At 41.8% G+C, this 20141-nt stretch overlaps 1 protein-coding gene across 3 annotated transcripts in view; it reads left to right on the forward strand.

The window, feature by feature from the left end:
• The window catches only part of ABCC5 (ATP binding cassette subfamily C member 5), an 80749-nt gene that overhangs the window by 51336 nt on the left and 9272 nt on the right, over positions 1 to 20141 (forward strand). For all 3 annotated transcript variants that reach the window (XM_004424667.3, XM_087439927.1, XM_087439928.1), the window contains 10 exons: positions 3571 to 3673; positions 6533 to 6717; positions 7111 to 7257; positions 7543 to 7672; positions 9098 to 9251; positions 9343 to 9471; positions 11199 to 11385; positions 12765 to 12854; positions 15113 to 15302; positions 18510 to 18669. In XM_004424667.3, coding sequence (XP_004424724.2) covers positions 3571 to 3673; positions 6533 to 6717; positions 7111 to 7257; positions 7543 to 7672; positions 9098 to 9251; positions 9343 to 9471; positions 11199 to 11385; positions 12765 to 12854; positions 15113 to 15302; positions 18510 to 18669 — 1475 coding nt within the window. The remainder of the gene's footprint in view (positions 1 to 3570; positions 3674 to 6532; positions 6718 to 7110; positions 7258 to 7542; positions 7673 to 9097; positions 9252 to 9342; positions 9472 to 11198; positions 11386 to 12764; positions 12855 to 15112; positions 15303 to 18509; positions 18670 to 20141) is intronic.

Consider the following 20141-nt stretch of genomic DNA (forward strand, 5'->3'; position numbering starts at 1 on the left):
ATATATTAAAAGAATCATACACCATGATCAAGTAGGATTTATTCCAGGGATGCAAGGATGGTTCAACATTCTCACATCAGTCAATATGATACACCACAGTTAACAAAATGAAAGATAAAAATCATGTGATCATCTTAATAGATGCAGAAAAAGCATTTGACAAAATTCAACATCCATTTATGATAAAAACTCTCAACAAGTGAGTACAAAAGGAATGTACCTCAACAAAATAAAGGCCATATATGACAAGCCCACAGCTAACATCATATTCAGTGGTGAATAGCTGAAAACTTTTCCTCTAAGATCAGAAACAGACAAGGATGCCCACTCTCACTGCTTTCATTCAACACAGTATTGGAAGTCCTAGCCAGAGCAATTAGGCAAGAAAAAGAAGTAAAAGGCATCCAAATTGGAAAAGAAGAAGTAAAACCTTCACTATTTGCAGATGGCATGATATATATAGAAAACTCTAATGACTCCATTAAAAACTGTTAGAATTAATAAATTCAGTAAAGTTGCAGGATTCAAAATCAATACACAAAAGTTTGTTGCGTTTCTATATACTAATAAGGTACTATCAGAAAGAGAAATTAAGAAAACAGTCCCATTTACAATTGCATCAAAAAGAATAAAGTACTTAGGAATAAATTTAACCAAGGAGGTGAAAGACCTCCTTATTGAAAACTACAAGACATTAAAGAAAGAAATTGAAAAAGACATAAATAAATGGAAAGATACTCCATGCTCATGGAATAGAATAATTAATATTGCTAAAATGTCCATACAACCCAAAGCAATATATAGATTCAATGCAATCCCTATGAAAATTCCAGTGGCATTTTTCATAGAACTAGAACAAATAATCCTAAAATTTGTGTGGAACCATAAAAGACCCCAAATAGCCAAAGTAGTCCTGAGAAAGAAGAACAAAGCTGGATGCATCATGCTCCTTGATTTCAAATTATATTATAAAACTACAGTAATTAAAACAGTATGGTATTGGCATAAAAACAGACACATAGGTCAATGGAACAGAATAGAGAGTCCAGAAATAAACCCATGGTCAATTAATTTATGACAAAGGAGCCAAGAATATACAAGAAAGAAGAGAAAGGACAGGGAAAGGACAGTCTCTTCAATAAATGGTGTTGGGAAAACTGGACAGTCACATGCAAAAGAATGAAACTAGACCACTATCTTACATCATACACAAAAATTAACTCAAAATGGATTAAAGACTTGGACATAAGACCTGAAAATATGGTCAGGAAGCTCCTTGATATAGGTCTTGGCAATGATTTTTTGAATCTGACACCAAAAGCAAAAGCAAAAATAAACAAGTGGGACTACATCAAACTAAAAAGCTTCTGCACAGGAAAGGAAACCATCAACAAAATGAAAAGGCAATCTACTGAATGGGGTAAAATATTTGCAAATCGTCTGATAAGGAGCTAATATCCAAAATATGTAAAGAACTCATACAACTCAATACCAAAAAAAAATCAGAAGCTCTGGGGGCCGGCCCAGTGGCATAGTGGTTAAGTTCGCATGGTCTGCTTTGGCGGCCCTGGGTTCACAGGTTCGAATCCCAGGCGTGGAGTGGTGCACCACTCATCAAGCGATGCTGTGGCAGGCATCCCACATACAAAATAGAGGAAGGTGGGCACATATGTTAGCTCAGGGCCAATCTTCCTCAGCAAAAAGAGGAAGATTGGCAACAGATGTTAGCTAAGGGCCAGTCTCCCTCACCAGAAACAAAAAAAAAAATCAGAAGATCTGAATAGACATTTTTCCAAAGAAGACATACAGATGGCCAACAGGTACATGAAAAGATGTGCTACATCATTAATCATCAGAGAAATGCCAGTCAAAACAACAGTGAGTTGTCACCTCACACCTGTTACAATGACTATCATCAAAAAGACAAGAAATAACAAGTGTTGGCAAGGATGTGGAGAAAAGGGGACCCTTGTGCGCTGTTGGTGGGAATGTAAATTGGTGTAGTCACTATGGAAGACAGCATGGAGGTTCCTCAAAAAATTAAAAATAGAACTATTATGATCCAGTAATTCCACTTCTGGGTATTTATGCAAAGAAAATGAAAACACCAACTTGAAAAGATATATTCACCTGCATGTTCATTTCAGCATTATTTATAATAACCAAGATATGGAAACAACCTAAGTGTCTATCAATGGATGAATGGATAAAGAAAATGTGATACACACACACACACACAGGAATATTATTCAGCCACAAAAAAGAATGAAATCTTGCCATTTGCAGCAACATGGATGGACTTCGAGGGCGTTATGCTAAGTGAACTAAGTCAGAGAAAAATCCTTAGCATATGATCTCTTATATGTGGAATCTAAAAATAAATAAATAAATTTGTTAAAAAACCAAGCTCATAGTTACAGAGAACAGTTTGGTGGTTGCCAGAGGCAGGGGCTGGGAGGTGGGATAAATGGATGAACTGATTTGTTTTTTGTTTTAGTTGAAATAAATTGAATTTAAAAAATTTAGAGCCCTATCTTGTGTTCCAAATGTGGCTCTAAAGTTTATATTATTTTCTGATTTTTTTCGCTATCAATTTAAAAAGTCTAGTTGGAGAGCAAAGTGGGGTCATGAGGCTGACTATGACATAGAATTAAATGTAGTAAAGTATATTAAGAGAATTTCCTATATAAAGATATAAGAGGAACTTGGAAAGGAGACCATTAAGTAGTTTCTATTTTCTCAGGTTCAATTTGATGAATATTTATAAAGTTTCTGTGTGCCCTATGCTGGGCAGTCCGGGTGCTAGGCCTTGTGTAGGTTATAACTGTGCGTGAGACATCATTTCTGTCCTTGAGGGACTCACAGTCTCCTAGGGAAGACCAATGCACTTATGCTTTTACAGGGAACTGTAACACCAGGTCACATTTATAGCAGCGTGCTATAATAGAGTACCGACCAAGTGCCTGGGAGAACTGGGGAGGGGTGAGCCTTATTCTAGAGGAGACTAAGTTGCCTTAGGGAGGATGTAAGATTTGAATCCCTCTGAATGAGGACAACTGTGACTGAGTTGGGACGAGGGAGGGGCATTTCAAGTGAAGAGCACGGGAATGGGAGAGGAACTTGCAGAGTTAGACTGAGGCCAGAATGTGGAGGTCTTGCAAAGCAGGCTGAGAAGTTTGAGTTTATCCCGTGGTAGCAGTGGAAAATGATCAGATCTATGATTTGATTAGTGATGTGGCGATCAGAGAAGCGAGGAACGGAAATGACCCCAGCCCTAATACTTTGGTCAGGTCGGAGTGGGTAAGAACGGCATAAAGGCTACTGTGTTTGGAGTTTAGGGCTTTAGTGACTTTAGAGAGAGCAATGTCAATTGGATAACAGGGTAGCAACCCAGATCTCAAAGATTTAAGGAGTTGAGGAAGTACAAGAAATGAGTATAGGTGACCCTTTTAAGAAGTTGTATGTATCTCTTCTCAATAATAGCAGCAGCTCAATAGACGATTCTCTAATACGTCCTTTGGGCTTTTGTCTGAATGGCCATATCATGACTGGAGACACTTTTTTAATTAGATTAATTCAAAAAAGGAAACCAGTGGTTCACAGAAGAAAACCCAAGAGAAGGGTCCTAAAACAGGATCAGTAAAGAAGGAGAAAGCCGTGAAGCCAGAGGAAGGTAAGGACCTTTTTGAGATTTTAGATTTGTCATTAAAGTTTATCAGAAATTATGCCATGTGGTAATTCATGATGTTTGATAGCATTGTGTGTTGTAGAGTATCTGGCCTTGTAATTCTGGGATGACAAAATTCTTGTGTAATATTAGGAGACCATGGGGCACCTTCTGTTTGCTTAAAGAGACCCAGGTGATAAGAGTGACCTTTCATCTTGTGCCTTCTCTTCCTCTTCGGGGTGGGGTCAGGTGTAGGTAGTCATAGCTGAGTCATCTTGAGTAAGGAAACACTGAATGGTGGGTAGAGGTGTACCCTTCCTTCCTGTGATTCACCTCTGCTCTTTAAAAGCCAGTGCCAACCAGGGCAGAGGCGTTCTGGCTCCAAGAATGCCCCCGTCCTTAGTAGCTCCTGTTAGAAGGATTTGCTCCTCGGCCTGTCGTGATGAGACTGCAGCAGGACTGTGCTGAGGACTTACAGCTAGGGTTTTTCCTCCTTGACTTTCCCTGTGCAGAGTCCTTGGTCCTGTTTTTTAAACCCTTTGTCTTATCAACTGGAACAAATCTTGGGAGTTAGAAATGGTATTTGGAATACCTTAGGCGTTTTCACCTTTGTGAATTTTAAGCTGCATGTCAGTTTATCGAAAAAAAAAAAAAAAGGAAAACATGCAGTCCTGTTTTAAAGCTCTTTTTATTGTGTCACCTCCTCACCTGATGTTTTTTATTGAAGTGTAGTTGACATACAACATTATGTTAGTTTCAGGTGTAACTCACCTGACGTTTTGAATCCAGGCCCTTTCCTGGATTTGCCACGATGGGCCTGTTTTCACTTCCTCGTTCTTAAGACTGCAGCAAGTGTTGGGTGTTAGGAGTTAACCCTCCTGATTCACCACTCTCTTCCTCTTTTCTTTCTTTTTTTTTTTTTGTGTGTGTGTGGAAGTTCAGCCCTGAGCTAACATCTGTTGCCAATCCTCCTCTTTTTGCTGAGGAAGACCAGCCCTGAGCTAACATCCGTGCCCATCTTCCTCCACTTTATATGGGACGCTGCTGCAGCATGGCACCACAGCATGACGGTGCATCAGTGCGTGCCCAGGATCCGAACCCTGGGCCCTCACAGCGGAGCACGAGCACTTAACCGCTATGTCACCGGGCCAGCCCATCTTTTCTTTTTTTAATAAGCCACGTATGAGATTTTGACTTTAGGTGTAATTTAAGATAACCTTACTCTCACAGCACACAAAAACAGCACAAAAGGCTGAGACATCTGTCAGTTCCTGCCACAAGCAGTATAAAAAAACAGAATATCCTTAGAAAACATTTGTTCTCATCTACATAGCACTAACCTGGAGACTCACAATTCTTAAAGTGCTCATGGTGTGTGTGGCTTGTTTCAAGATAATTAAACATCATATGTGATAAAGAGGCAGAGGCTTCCGGTAGGGCTGTTTCTCTGTAGTCTCCCATCAGCGTCAATCATCTGACCACCCTAGGGAGCCCCAAGGAGATATCCTGGAACCTCTTCTCTCCTCCTACAGCCAATCACTATGTCTTACTGAATTTACCTCCTGAAATTCCGTCTCCATTGCCACGACCCTGGTTGTGGCCTTTATCATCTCTTACCTAGAGTGTTAACAGCTGCCTCCTTTTAAATCTGTCCTCCACGAAGACAGCTGAGAGAGCTAGTTAAAAATAGGAGACCAACCAACCCACTTGCCTGCGTGAAGCCTTTCAGTGGCCTTGCATTTTCAAAGCAGTGTTTTCTAATCTTTGTCCTGATATGGCACAAATAGAAAATGCCATTATTTGTATGGGACACTGGGTTGCATGGAAGAGGCTGCTCACTGCCAGAGGTGACTGGTCTGGCCATCCAGGCCCACCTAATAGGGCCAGGGAGTCAAATCTCCACACACACCCATAGCCCATTCTCTTGAGAAGTTCTTGTCTGAAGGATCAAGTTCAAATGCCTTTATCCTCTCACCACAGCCTGCTTAACCAACCTAATCTCCTGTCACTCTTTATGTGCATGTAATCTAGCCATGCTAAACTGGCTGTCTGTACTTACTGTTTTGCTGTTTCCCACCTCTGTGCTGGTGCTGATGTATTTCCTCTGCCCCTATTTTTCTCCCCTTGGCCCACTCTGGCTTCCTTTTGAGATGCAGTATGGACTGCACAGAAAGTCTTCCCTGAAACCTTCCTGCTAACCACCCCACAGCTCCCCAAGTAGGGTAGGCACACCTCCTGGGTGTTCCCATCCTGCCCTGCATAGAGATCTAGTATTGCATTTAGCACATTTTACTATAATTATGTGGGGGTTTTTGTTGTTTTTTGTGTGTATGTGTGTGTATGTGTGAGGAAGATCAGCCCTGAGCTAACATCCATGCCAATCCTGCTCTTTTTGCTGAGGAAGACCGGCCCTAGGCTCTGTGCCTATCTTTCTCCACTTTATATGGGACAATGCCACAGCATGGCCTGACAAGCAGTGCATTGGTGCCTGCCTGGAATCCGAACCCCGGCCACCAGTGGCGGAGGGCGTGTACTTAACCGCTACGCCACGGGGGCCAGCCCCTCTGTGTTTATTTATCTATCTGTCCTTCTAGACTGTGGAAGGATCCTTAGCCAGATCTCAAGGGCAGGGACCTGGTCTTAATCCTCTTTACTGCTCCAGGGCCTCATCCTGGGCCTGGTTCACAGTAGGTGCTTAATAAATGTTAAATGGATGAACAAAAGCTTCTGATGAAGAGGAAATAATTCTAATATAGGGCCCTGTGAAACTATGGGCTCTCTTTGATTCTGCTCTTCTATCAGTGACTTAGTTTTGGAAAGGTAGCTTTTTCCTCCTGAGTTCGTGTTTCTTTTTTTCTCACCTAGGGCAGCTCGTGCAAGTGGAAGAGAAGGGGCAGGGTTCAGTGCCCTGGTCAGTATATGGTGTCTACATCCGGGCTGCTGGGGGCCCTTTGGCATTCCTGGTCATCATATCCCTTTTCATGCTGAACGTGGGCAGCACCGCCTTCAGCAACTGGTGGTTGAGTTACTGGATCAAGCAAGGAAGTGGGGTAAGGTTACTCATTAAGGGGAAAATTACATGTCTAAGAATATGGCCATCTCTCTGTATTCCCTGTGATTCTTAGGGAAACTGCTCTAGTTTTCAATTAAAAAAGCAATGAACAAGGATTACCTAGGATGAAAAGATGAGTCTCTAACGTAACCTCAGAAGATAGTGCTCCCTGACCAACTCACGGGGCAGTAGGGCTTATCAGTAGCACACCTGTACCTGTCTGCCCTTGTCCATTAGAAAAGAGTGAAGAAGGGGAAAAACCTGCCTTGTGTTTGCCACAGCCAGGTCCCAGAGTCATTATCCTGCACCCTCCCTGAGCTGAGGATGGCCCTGAGGAGGGGTTCTTGGCTGTCCTTAGGAATCTGCCTCATAGAGCCTTGCCTCCAAACAGAACGCCACAGTGATGCAAGGGAACAAGACCTCTGTGAGCAGCAGCATGAAGGACAATCCCCTCATGCAGTACTATGCCAGCATCTACGCCCTCTCCATGGCAGTCATGCTGATCCTGAAAGCCATTCGAGGAGTGGTCTTTGTCAAGGTATGCGGTGGTGGCCTCTGCTCCTCCTCTCCCTGATGACTGTGTGGTCAGACTTCTGCATGGCATCTCAGGTTTATTCTGAGTAGTGGGGCTCCTTTGAAGTAGGATGGCCCCAGCTGAAATGACCTGTATCCCATTAGCCTCAGCCTTTTCTTATTAGTCACCCCCTTCCTCCATGGCCATTTGCCCTTCAGCTTTGGGAGTAGATATCATGTGGAGTAGGACCTGAGCCTGCCTGAGTCCCTGGGTCCCTGAGCCCTGATCACTTTGTGCTCTGCTCCTTAGGGCACACTGCGAGCCTCCTCCCGGCTCCATGATGAGCTTTTCCGAAGGATCCTTCGAAGCCCTATGAAGTTTTTCGACACTACCCCCACGGGGAGGATTCTCAACAGGTTTTCCAAAGACATGGATGAAGGTATTTCTCACCGCTTCTTCCTGTTATTTTCTGGAGCACAAGCTGGAGCTCACTGCTCTCCAGCCTTCTAGATGACTCGCCAGATGTGCAGATCTCTCCAGCCTTAGACTCTGAGAGCGCAGCGGCTGCTGGTGTTTGCACTAGGAACACTATAGTTTTGGCATTTTCTCCATATTGCAGCTTGTATTTAGGCTAAGGACCCATCTGATTTTTCACTCTTCATCTAAAAGTTCTTGTTTGATCTTATTTAACCTGAAAACAAGTTCAGAGGATTGAGTTAGTATAAAGGCTTGGAACAGGGGCATCTGAGATTCCAAAACACGTATTTACGTGTGGGTAGTGTAGGTAATGCATTGGTCCTGGACACTTACCACCTACAACCTCTGGCAGGTTTTCTGGATGCTGCCTGGGCTGTGCCAGCACCAGAACTTAAATACTCCCATAGCCCAGAATAATAGTAACGACCCCTGACACTTATTGAGGGCTTACTGTGTAACAAGCAGTGTGCTGAATGTTTTGCATTCATTATCCTAATCCTCACAGCAGCCCTACGGGGTGGGTATTGTTTCACCCACTGAATACATGGGAAAGCTGATGTCTAGAAAGGTTGAATGACTTGCCCAAGATTGCACAGCTATTAGATAACAAACCTGGGAATTGAGCCCAGATCTTTTTACCCCAGAACTAATGTTTTTAACTACTGCCCTGTGCCGCCTCCATAGAAGTAGTGTGTTTCAGATGTTGATAGGCTAGTGTAAAGCCATGGCCAGAGGTAAGAAGGGATCAAAACCATCACTGATACATAGAGCTGATGCATGACATGATCCCATTTCTGCTAAACACACGTGCACAGACAAATAGAGAAAAGACTGAAAGAAAAAATCAGTGGTATCAACACGTCTGGGATTTGCATGAAAATATTCCAGCCAAAAAGAAAAAAAACGAGGGAGAGGAGATAGCCAAAAGGAGACGAAGAAAATATTGATAATTGTTGGATATTCTCTTGGCTTTTGTGTGTGTTTAAAACTTTCCATGATGAAAAATTTCTTAAATCTTAGCAGCAGTTCATTGGTATTGGTAAGAATAAAGATTATGTTTATTTTCTTTTTTGCATATTTATTTTCCAAATATTCTACAACAAGCAAGTATTACTTTGTAAAGGGGAAAAAAATGTTTAAAGGAGTTGGGCAGCATAGTGAACCAAAAAGAGGACCCAGAGAAGAAAGACCATCTGAATTTTCTTGGGACAAGAAAAATTAGAGCAACCAGGTTTCCAGATTTTTCTTTGATCAGACTGTTTAGAAGACAACACACAAATTTCAGATAGGGATTTTGGGAACCTCTTTTACTTTTCTTAAATTTTTGGTTCTGTTTTCCCTTGTGGATCCCAACAGTCTGACACTTGTTGCTTTACGGTTTCCCCAGTCGACGTGCGCCTGCCGTTCCAGGCCGAGATGTTCATCCAGAATGTCATCCTGGTGTTCTTCTGTGTCGGAATGATCGCAGGGGTTTTCCCATGGTTCCTCGTGGCAGTGGGGCCCCTCTTCATCCTCTTTTCAGTTCTGCACATTGTCTCCAGGTAAACAGGAAGTGTTCATGTCTTCCAGGGCCAAGGATGAAGCCAGAGTTGCTAGTCTATCGCTCTGACAAAGAACTCATTCTCTCTCCAGGGTCCTGATTCGAGAGCTGAAGCGTCTGGACAATATCACGCAGTCGCCATTCCTCTCCCACATCACGTCCAGCATACAGGGCCTTGCCACCATCCATGCCTACAATAAAGGGCAGGAATTTCTGCACAGGTCAGTGCTGATGGGGGCCAGAGGGCTCAAAGGGGAGCCAGCAGCCCAGCACTTAATAAGACTCTAAATTACCTTTCAAGGCCGGAGTTAGAGATTATAAAGCTCATTACTTAATATTTAAAGTATACTATATTTTTTATACTATATTTAAAGTATTAGTGATTTAGTGGTCTTTGATTAAAATTCACTTGCTTCCTGGAACTCCCTTCTGAGCAAATGAGATGACAAAAACACAGGTTTGGAGCCTATTGACTTTTGGCTCTGAATGGCTACATTTGATGGAGTTTTGCTTTTTTTTTTTTTTTTTTTTTGGAACAGTGAAAGATAGTCATTGAAATTAGACTGACATTTTACTTAGCTGTTGAATATTGTTTATATGAGAAATTTATGTACATTCTGGAGATTTGTATTAAGAAGAGATTGGAACTAACCTAAATGTCTTTTAATAGAGGACTGGTTAAATAAGCTATGGCATCCCCATGTAGTGGAATAGTATGTGGCCCTTAAAAAGAATGAAATAGCTCTGTAGGTATTGCTATGGAGTGATCTCTCAGGTATATTAGTGAAAGAGCAAGGTACAGATGGGTGTGTATGGTATACTCCCTTTTAAGTATGTGCTTGTATGTGTAACATTTAGAATATCTATGAAAGGATACACAGGAAACTGATAGTTGCCACTGGAAAGGGGAACCGAGTAGCTTGGGGATGGGCAGGAGAAAGAGTGACTTCTCTTGGAAAAACCTTTTACATATTGTATTTTGTGCATATATTATCTATTCCAAAAATTAAGTAATTCATTTTGAAAAGAAAATCTAGAATAGAAAGGTTAGATTAAATGACTCAGATAATACATCCTTACTTTAAGTGAAAAAAAGTAAAATACACTATGTACACGTGTATATACATACACACGTAAATGTGAGTGCATTGAAAAAAATGCTGGGAGGAAATGCAGCAGAAGGTTAACCTTGGTTTTCAGTGAGTGGTGAGAATAGTGGACTTTTGCATTTTCCTCTTCTTTGTTGCATTTTCTAAATTTTCTCTAAAGAACACATATCTTGTGTAGGGAAGAAACATGATTTTATTTTTAGCACTTCCTGCTCTGGAGTTCTAATTGTGTGTGGCACCTGAGCCTTCAGGTGGGGTCTGACCTGCTCTCTAGGACCCCTAGTGACAGTAATGTCTCGATCCTTCAATGGCAAAGGTTGTCCAGGTCTTTTTTGCTGTGGTTTAGCTCGCTGCTCCTGGTTCTTTGCTCCATGGCCTTGGGAAACAAGTACCATTCTGCCCAGCAGTGGTGCGTCAGTAGGTGATTTTCTGCTTCCCCATATTCAGCCTGAGAGTTTCTTTTTCCTAGTCTTGGGTCATTTCTGCAGTTTGCCTTTGTAACTTCTCCTTCTTTGAGAAAATGACCCCTGACCTAAGACATTTTTCTAAAGCTTAGTACAGCCTCTGTTTGATCTCCTTCTCCTATGCTTTCCCTATGCTGTTGAAGTATGTATTTTTTCCTAACATCTTGAATAGTTTCTTTGAAAGAACCCCATCTTCCTATGTGTGGAGCCTGGAATACTCTGTACTTTTTAAGTTTCCATATCATTCTCGTACTTACAAATAGAAGGACTTAAATATTAGCCTTCCAACCATAGTTCACCAAAGCTTTGACATCATCCATGACCAGTGCTGTGTGGTACTTTATTTGCCTATTTGGTATTCTGTCTTCCTCACAGGTACCAGGAGCTACTGGATAACAACCAAAGTCCTTTCTTCTTGTTCACGTGTGCGATGCGGTGGCTGGCTGTGCGGCTCGACCTGATCAGCATTGCCCTGATCACCACCACTGGGCTGATGATTGTTCTCATGCATGGGCAGATTCCCCCAGCCTACTCGGGTCTTGCCATCTCTTATGCTGTCCAGGTCAGTCTCTGGGATGGGGACCTCATCTTGCCTCATTAGAGTCCTTCCTTTGTTGGCCTAGGAGAGGCATGGTAGGGGGCTCAACACTACGCCACCATTTCACCTCCCTTCTCCTGGTCTGCTTTGGCAGTAACAATCTGTACTTGGCTGGGGCAGGTAGGATGGGAGAGAGGTAGGAGTGGTTTATAGGAATAAAGGGATTTAAGTCTGTTGCATGTGTTTAAGAACTAGGTGCTGTTTTCTTCATAAATAAACATGATTTTGAAAATAGTTTCTTAATTGTGGGTTTCTGTGTTCACCACCCTTTCATCTCTGGCCTCTTCCTCGTCTTCTAAGAAATACTATATCCTCAGTATACTTCTTCTGTGCATTTTATTTTCAGGCCCCTGGTTTTCCCAATACTGTTACATATGTAAACCCTTCTGGTCCCTAGGGCTGGTTGAAGGTCTTTAAATAGCTCAAAGAACAATTGGGAACTTGAGCACTGACTAGATATTTGAAGATGTTAAAGAATTAGTATTAATTTTTTAAGATGTGATAGTGGTACTGTGTTTTTAAAGAGTCTTTATGTTTTAGAGAGATACAAGCTAAAATATTTAAGGATAAAATCTTAGGCTGTCTGGGATTTACTTCCAAATAATACAGAGGGATAGGGTGGTGTAGATGAAAGAATTTTGGCTATAAGTTGAAAATTTTTTAAGATGGATGTTTGGTACATGGGAGTTCATTATACTGTCTTCTCTACTCTTGTATTTGTTTGACATTTTTCCTTATTGGAAAGATAAAAATTAATAAGTAACCAAAGGAAACCCAAGAAGAGTTGTGTATCTTCACAGATACCCAAAGACGTTATGCAGACTTACTTGATTATTGAATGGGGAAGAATACATATTATATATACAGTGTTTCAGAATCCTCAGTCTGAGGTGCACAGGGACTCTGCATGCCCTTTTTGCCTAGCCTTATTATTTGAGTTTCCTGGAAGCATTCCCACTAATTGCTCACAGGTTAATATATATTTCCATTTGTCGTGACTGCCACAGCAGGTGCAGGTACAAGTATGATGCCAGAAGTTATTCAGCTACAGATATGTGTTACTGGAAATGTAAAGATGGATGGAGAACCTTTGGATACAGGAAAGTTAGTGCCAGCAGTGCCACAATGCCACCTGCATTCATTGAGAATTGTAGTTGACTGGGGGTTAATAGGCATTGTCTTAAATATTTAGAGAATGACTGAGTCCCTAAAATCGGCTGCTGCATGTGCCCAGTTAGTTCTTATAATTGAGTTGTGGTCCCCTAGATGAAGGAGATTTTCACTGTTAGCCCGGTGTGTATATATAATGAATTCTCTCTTGGATTTTTGCTTTCCATTATCAGTTAACGGGGCTGTTCCAGTTTACCGTCAGACTGGCGTCCGAGACAGAAGCTCGCTTCACCTCAGTGGAAAGGATCAACCACTACGTCAAGGTCAGGCTGCTCCAGGCCATTCACTGTGATCTGACCCTTCGTGGGGTTGTTTTACCCTTGTATTGCCTCAGGTGGATGTGCGAGAGGACGCTTGTGTTCTCTGCCTTATCTTATCCATGGGAGAGGACCAGCAGTCTCTCCAGCTGGAGATGTGTGGAATGGAGAAGAGAATATCATAACAGTTTCCAAACATATTTGTGAATTGTATCTGATTAAGAACTTATGTTCATCAGCTAATTTCCAAAATGTTCAGAATCTTGTTAGTTCAGTTAAGCTGACTAATGTAACATTTTCCTTACACTGTTTAAAACCATGTATTGTTTTAGATCTTAGTCTGGTTCACTTGTTCTTGACCAGGGTTGGCTGTCAGGATCCTCTGTTGAGCTTTAGGCAAAGGCAAACATGGGCCTCATCCCTGGAGGTTCTGGTGCAGTAGATCCCTCGCTAATTCTAAACTGCATTCACAGTTTAGAAACCAGTTAACTTAGCTGATACTGAGATTACCTGGCTCTTCCCACCTTCCCTCAGTAACCCCTGTGGTCTTGCTATGGGGCAGTGGCTTGCTGGTGTCCTAATTGGAACTCTGAAAGTAATTTTCTATTGAGAGAAGCAGAATCATGAGTAGCGAGGATTCTCAAATTTAGCTCAGTTCTCAGGAGTTAACCTATTTTGTGAACTGCCCGGACACTTTATCAGCTATTTATATCATTGTTTACATGGGAAGAATACATTCCAAGTTCCAAATAATTGACTTACAAACACGGTTTTGAAAAATGACCCTTTGTGTACAGCATGGTGACTAGAGTTAATAATATCCTGTTGTGTATTTGAAAGTTGCTAAGAGAGTAAATCTTAAAAGTTCTCATCACAAGAAAAAAATATTGTAACTGTATGGTGATAGATGTTAACTAGACTTATTTATGGTGATAATTTTGCAATATATACATATCTTGAATTATTATGTTCTACACCTGAAATGAATATGTCAATTATATCTTAATTTTTAAAAATAAGTTAAAGAAAAGAAAAGAAAAATGACCCCTTTCGGTTGAGAACTAGTATATTATGTAAACTGCATTTTCTAGGATTGTTTTGACAATGAACCTCACACTAGTCGTGGGATATTTCTTAAACTTACAAATGATTATTCTCAGAAGGAATGGCAGATAGCTGTCAAATATATCTGCTAATAACTATTCCTTTTGTTTATACATTAGCCTCTTTGCCCAATGCTCTTGTCTGTGGATGGGTATACATACAGGTGTGTAGTGTTTGATTTAATATCACTGTTAGTGAGAGTCTCTTGCTGGAGAGGTCAGGGTGATGGTCAGCCATGGTACAGAGTGGACCCTGCACAAGCCAGCCACATATCTGAGAACTGGCTCCCCGCTGCCAGTCCCCAACCTGGATGCCTGTCCCAACATGGAGTCCTTCCAGCTCGGAGTTTTAGGCTTCAGTTCCACACCCTCTGCCTGGAGCATGACAGTCTTTGGCCCTTACTTCCCTATAAAGCTAAAAGCCCCATGGTTAGTTGCCAGAGAGTTTTAAAACATTGCAGAGTACCACTGTTGGTAACAAAAATTACCCAAGCAGTTGTTTTAAACACAGCATTTTAAAGGTGGAATGGATTTCCAAGATTATGTAATCCCGTGCCTACAATTGCAAATGAGAAACGAAGATGTAGAGTGAAGAAGTGATATATCCAGATCACCCAGCTATGAGTGGCGGGTTTGGGAATAGAGTCCATGTCTCCTGGATTGACTGAGATATGTCAGAATGCCACAATCTGATTAAGTGTTCGATAAATGTTAGTTTCCTTCCTTTGGTTTAGACCAGTGTTTGTCAAAGGGTGGAATTCTGTTTTGAGTGGAATATTTTCAAAGAATTCCAGTAAAAACGGCTGTGATTGAAGAGGAGTGGAAGCCTCATGGCCTCCCATGGCCTCCCACCCTTGGCCTCCCAGGCAGTTTTGTGGAAGAATTCCTTAAGACGGAAGGCAGTTTGAAAGCCACTGCCCTCCCCAAGCTGCTGCTTAGTAGCTGTTGTAAACTGCTAAGTGTAAACTTTGTAGCCGTTGTACTCTGTCTAGTTTAGTGGTGATAAGCATTTACCGCCCAGGGAGTCTTTCACAGCAAGGGGACATGGTGGCAGCTGCCTCTGTGTGTCTATGGTTGTCTGGTTTTACTTCCCTATGACAAAGCCTTGCAGCTCCCGCGGAATCTGTGGTCAGTCTGAACCGGCCACTTCTGTCTCCCCAGACTCTCTCTTTGGAAGCACCTGCCAGAATTAAGAACAAGGCTCCCTCTCCTGACTGGCCCCAAGAAGGAGAGGTGACCTTTGAGAATGCAGAGATGAGGTACCAAGAAAACCTCCCTCTGGTCCTGAAGAAAGTGTCCTTCACCATCAAACCTAAGGAGAAGATTGGCATTGTGGGGCGGACGGGATCAGGTAAGGATATGCCGAGGCCTCTCTGGAGAAACGTTTGAACCTATTGGAGTTAACTTTGGGGCCCATGATTTGCTGTTTACTGAATATCACTCACATCCCTTCAAACCAGACCCCTATTAAATGAGTGATTGGTGTCTCAGGTGTCTCTGAAACCAATTTTCTAGGTTTATTTTCAACCCTGCTTTGATAACATTTAGCACTTTTTCTATTCATAGAAGTATACATTCTCAGTGCAGGACACTTGGAATATACAGCAAGTACAAAGGGGAAAAGGACCTGTAACTCAGCTCTCCAGAGATGATCACTATTAATATTTTGGTGGATATCTTGTTAGGCTTTTTCTATCAACAAATAATGTTTACAAAAATGGGATCCTTTCACACTGGCTCATGGCCTGCTTTTAAAATTACCAAATATATTTCATGTCAGTTAATATTCTATGATTTCTACGCTGCATGATATAAAATCCTATTTTATGGATGTACCATAATTTATATTTAACCAATAAATATATTTATATTTCTATGAAGTCAAAATATACAAAAAGTTTAAGGTCTCTGTGATATATTGCCAGTATAGCCTCATATTTATCAGCGGCTAACACAACTCTAAATAAGGAAACTATGTTCCTTTGAAGACAGAAATTATTTTCTTGATCTGATATCAGTTGCAAAGAAATAGAGAATGTGCCTTCATTTTAGGCATTTTACTTCACTCTTAATCTTAGAAGGTTATTACTGTATGCCCTTTAGATTTCTAGGGTCAAGACTTGAGTAATTAATTTCTTTCTCTCTTTCCTTCCTGAATAACATTTCAAAGACTGAGTCTTGTCTTCCGTTACTAACCTGTTTGCCCTTGGATCTGAGGTCTCTCTGAGTCAGTTCTCATCAGCTCTCTGCGCTCCACGCTTCCTTGGCATCAAAACTCTTCTAGCTTTTTTTCTTGCTATTAAAAAAAAAAGCCTCGTATCTTTTTGGCCAATTTACTTTAAAGAACCCACTAAGAAGAAAAGAAAAAGCCATTTCCTGCTTCCTGTTTGAAGGAATTATTTCACGTCAAAACAAGACACTGCCTCTAGGTTTTTACACTGGAAAGAGAATGTTCAGCCAAGGAGGATTACGGGCTGTCCCCAAAGTTCTTGTTTTGCTCTCTCCCTCAAATTCCTTGTGTTACATTGGCTCCCAGGGGCACACTGCTCTCTTGAAAGCTCTGACTGATGTCCCTTCCCATGATCTCCTTTTAACACAGGTGAGACAGGCAGAAATATTCACCAAGACTTAATTAAACCATAAATAGTGACAGAAGAGAAATAAACAAAAATAAAATAATTATAAATAGCCTGACTTAACAAAGTCTGAACTCTAATCCTAGTAAGCTTCTCCCAAGGCTCATAGACCCCTGGCTCTGCCGTGATCTCAATCAAGAACACCACCGTGAGGACTCATTGCCTCTTTTACCAGCACATTCCATCAATGCAAAGGTAGTCTAGATTCAGAGAAGTATAAAATCTTCCAGTCCAGGTGGCCCAAATCTAGGCATCTTTTGTTAAAGTGGAACAACTTGGCCCGTGTATTTGAGCACCATTCTTTCCTTAGCTTAGATCTTAAAACAAGCACTGTCTCAGCACTGAGGAAGGGTCTTCTGCCTTCCTTATATCTGGGTAAGGGGCCACTAACCAGATCCCCCAATCCCGACTACAGCCCTTCACTTCTAGGAGGAGAAGGCCTCATTAAGAACTGTCCTGCTACGTGGACTTGGATATCCCAACTCGTTTCTGGTAGAGGGATGTGAAGATTGCTGCCTTAGGAAGATGCATATTACTTGGAGTTCCCATTAGGTTGTTTGACAGGGACCTGCTCAGGGGACAAATCCCAGTAGTGGGGATGTGGCTGCAGACACTGGGGGCAAGGCGGGATATTTATACCCTCAGTGACTGCTGAGTAGACAGAGTCATGAGGCTCCCAGGAGAGGTCTTTCAGAACATGGAGGCAGGAGGAGGGTAAGGAGGGTCAAGAATCAGGCAGCCAGCTAAGGAAAAGTGATCTAACAGCTACAAACCTGTAGCTCTAAATCTAAACCATGGGTCTGAGTTGCAGAAAAGTAGACGGGACGATGTCAAGCTTTTCTTGGAGGGGGACACTATATTCAGAGAGCTTTTTAAATGTTTATGTCCTTTGACATAGTGATTTCAGTTTTGAGAATCTGTCTCAAGGAAATGAGGTAGGAGCAAAGTTTGAGTACTAACATGAACACCACAACATTGTTATAGTAAGTTTTAAATCAACTATGTGTCCGACGTTAGAGGACTGGTTAAGTAAGTAACAGTACATCCACATGATGGAATATATTGCAGCCACTAAAATTTTATTTTTAAAAGTTTTTAATAATATGGTTGAGTGCTTGTTGTATAAAGTTAAATGTAAAAAGGCAATTACAATTTTTTATTTCTGGTATGATCTCAACTCTGAGAAAAAGACTGAAAGGAAATGTGTCAAAAATAACAGTAGTGTGATTATGGGAGATTGATATTAGCTTCTTGAATTACTTAAATAACTTTTAAAGTGAAGATTCGATTAAGAAAAGCTGTTCTGCTTATCACCATAATACTGAACTCATTATTTTATCCTCCAAACCTGCTTTTCTGCCACAGTTCCCTATCATGGCAGAGTCATCTGGCCACTCCTTGACTCAAGCCAACATCTCCTTCCCTTGCGTGTTTACCCGGGAATTTCTTCCATTCCCCAGCTGCTGTGGCAGCGATGGGAGGCCTTGTCTTGTTTCTCTCTCAGCTGCGATAAGGGGACAGAAAAGAGAGAAGACATCTTGTTCTCTGGTTTGCCCCTAGCTCTTTGCTGTAAGATCTCTGTTCTCCTCACTTTGCCCGAGAAGCATTAAAGCCTATGTACTCGTTCCTAAAGTGAAAAGGAGGCATTTTTCCATTTAAGTCTCATGAAAGTGTGGCAGTCCCTCCAAATTATTTTCAGGCTGAAGCTGTGTGATTTAAATGTGTATGCTTGGTAGCTCAGGAAAGTTCATCGTTTTTTTCTGTTTCTGGCTATCATTTTATACACTATCTCAGCTAATCAGTCAAAATAATAATTGAATAGAAATCGAAAAATAGATGATTTTGCCTTGAGAATAAACCAGTTTTGTCTTCACAGAATTTGCTAATTGAGCGACTTTTCTGCATGTCTTCTGACTCATCAGGGAAGTCCTCTCTGGGGATGGCCCTCTTCCGTCTGGTGGAGTTATCTGGAGGCTGCATCAAGATTGACGGAGTGAGAATCAGTGACATTGGCCTTGCTGACCTCCGAAGCAAACTCTCCATCATTCCTCAAGAGCCAGTTCTGTTCAGCGGCACCGTCAGGTGAGGATCTGAGCGCCCATGTGCTTCGTGCCTCATGTCAAGGTCAAGTGGGCATGGTAGAGCCTCCATCTGGCTCTCAGATCTCTTATCTGGGACTGAGATCTGAGACCTCTGGTCTAGTGCTTTCCCACTACGTCGTGTGCTTCCTGTTGCAGAAATAGGGGCAGCTCCACTGTACAAGCCACTTCATGAATTCTAAATAGGGCCTGGAGGCCCTGCAGCATGTTGGTAAAGCAGTCAGAGAGATCTGGGCTCAGATCTCTGCTCTGTGACTTCAGACAAGTTACTTGACCACTCCTAAGCTTGTTTCTTTATCCATAAAATGGGAATATTATTAAAACTTGTTGTGAAGACTGAATAAATTCACATAAATTTTTTTTTTGTGAGGAAGATCAGCCCTGAGCTAACATCCGATGCCGATCCTCCTCTTTTTTTGCCGAGGAAGATTGGCCCTGAGCTAACATCCGTGCCCATCTTCCTCTACTTTATATGGGATGCCACCACAGCATGGCATGACAAGTCGTGCATCAGTGTGCACCCGGGATCCGAACCCCCAATCCCCAGGCCGCTGAAGTGGAGCGTGCGCACTTAACCGCTTGTGCCACTGGGCCAGCCCCATAAATTCACACAAATTATACAAGCAAAGAGCCTGGCAAATGTTGAGCATTCAATAAACAGTAGCAGCCATCATCAGCCTCATCACCATCATCCTCCATCTTCCTCCCACTCCATACTGTCATCTCTCTTAGATACGCTTGAAGTTGCAGTTCTAATGATGGTTTTTAGGCATTATTACCACTCATGTTTTTCCATTTTCCAGTATCCCACCTTTGGTATGTACTCTAGAATGATGCCTCTCTTTGAAATCTGCCAGCACATCAAAGATAAAATTCCTCTTCTTGACCTGTTAAAATAGTAACTAAGAAGGAAATATATTGGGCCGGCCCTGTGGCTTGGCGGTTAAGTGCTCGCACTCCGCTGCTGGCGGCCCGGGTTCGGATCCCGGACGCGCACCGACGCACGCTTCTCCGGCCATGCTGAGGCCACGTCCCACATACAGCAACTAGAAGGATGTACAGCTATGACATACAACTATCTACTGGGGCTTTGGGGGGAAAAAATAAATAAATAAAATCTTTAAAAAAAAAAAAGAAGGAAATATATTTAATCCCATTATCTTTCCTATACTTTATCCTACCTTTATCCTCAAGCTTTTGCCTCCTAAAAACAATGGGTTTCTATAATTTGCATCCATTTCTATTCAAGTTCGCCTCTCTTTCGAAATAGAAACAGCTTTAACTGTATAGTCGACCTAGATAGGACTTCTTTTTTTAAATCATTCTAAAAGTAATATTGCCATTTCTTCTTTAGTTTTTAGCAGTTTCCAAAAAAATTGAGACCAGCGTAATTTTAAATAACTGCTGGCAGTATTCAGACTTGTCTTTAAAACTAGGTCTGCCCCTCCCCACTCC

The sequence above is a fragment of the Ceratotherium simum genome, chromosome 15, assembly GCF_057802395.1.
Source record: "Ceratotherium simum simum isolate JZ-2026a chromosome 15, ASM5780239v1, whole genome shotgun sequence".
In the NCBI taxonomy this organism is placed as follows: domain Eukaryota; kingdom Metazoa; phylum Chordata; class Mammalia; order Perissodactyla; family Rhinocerotidae; genus Ceratotherium; species Ceratotherium simum.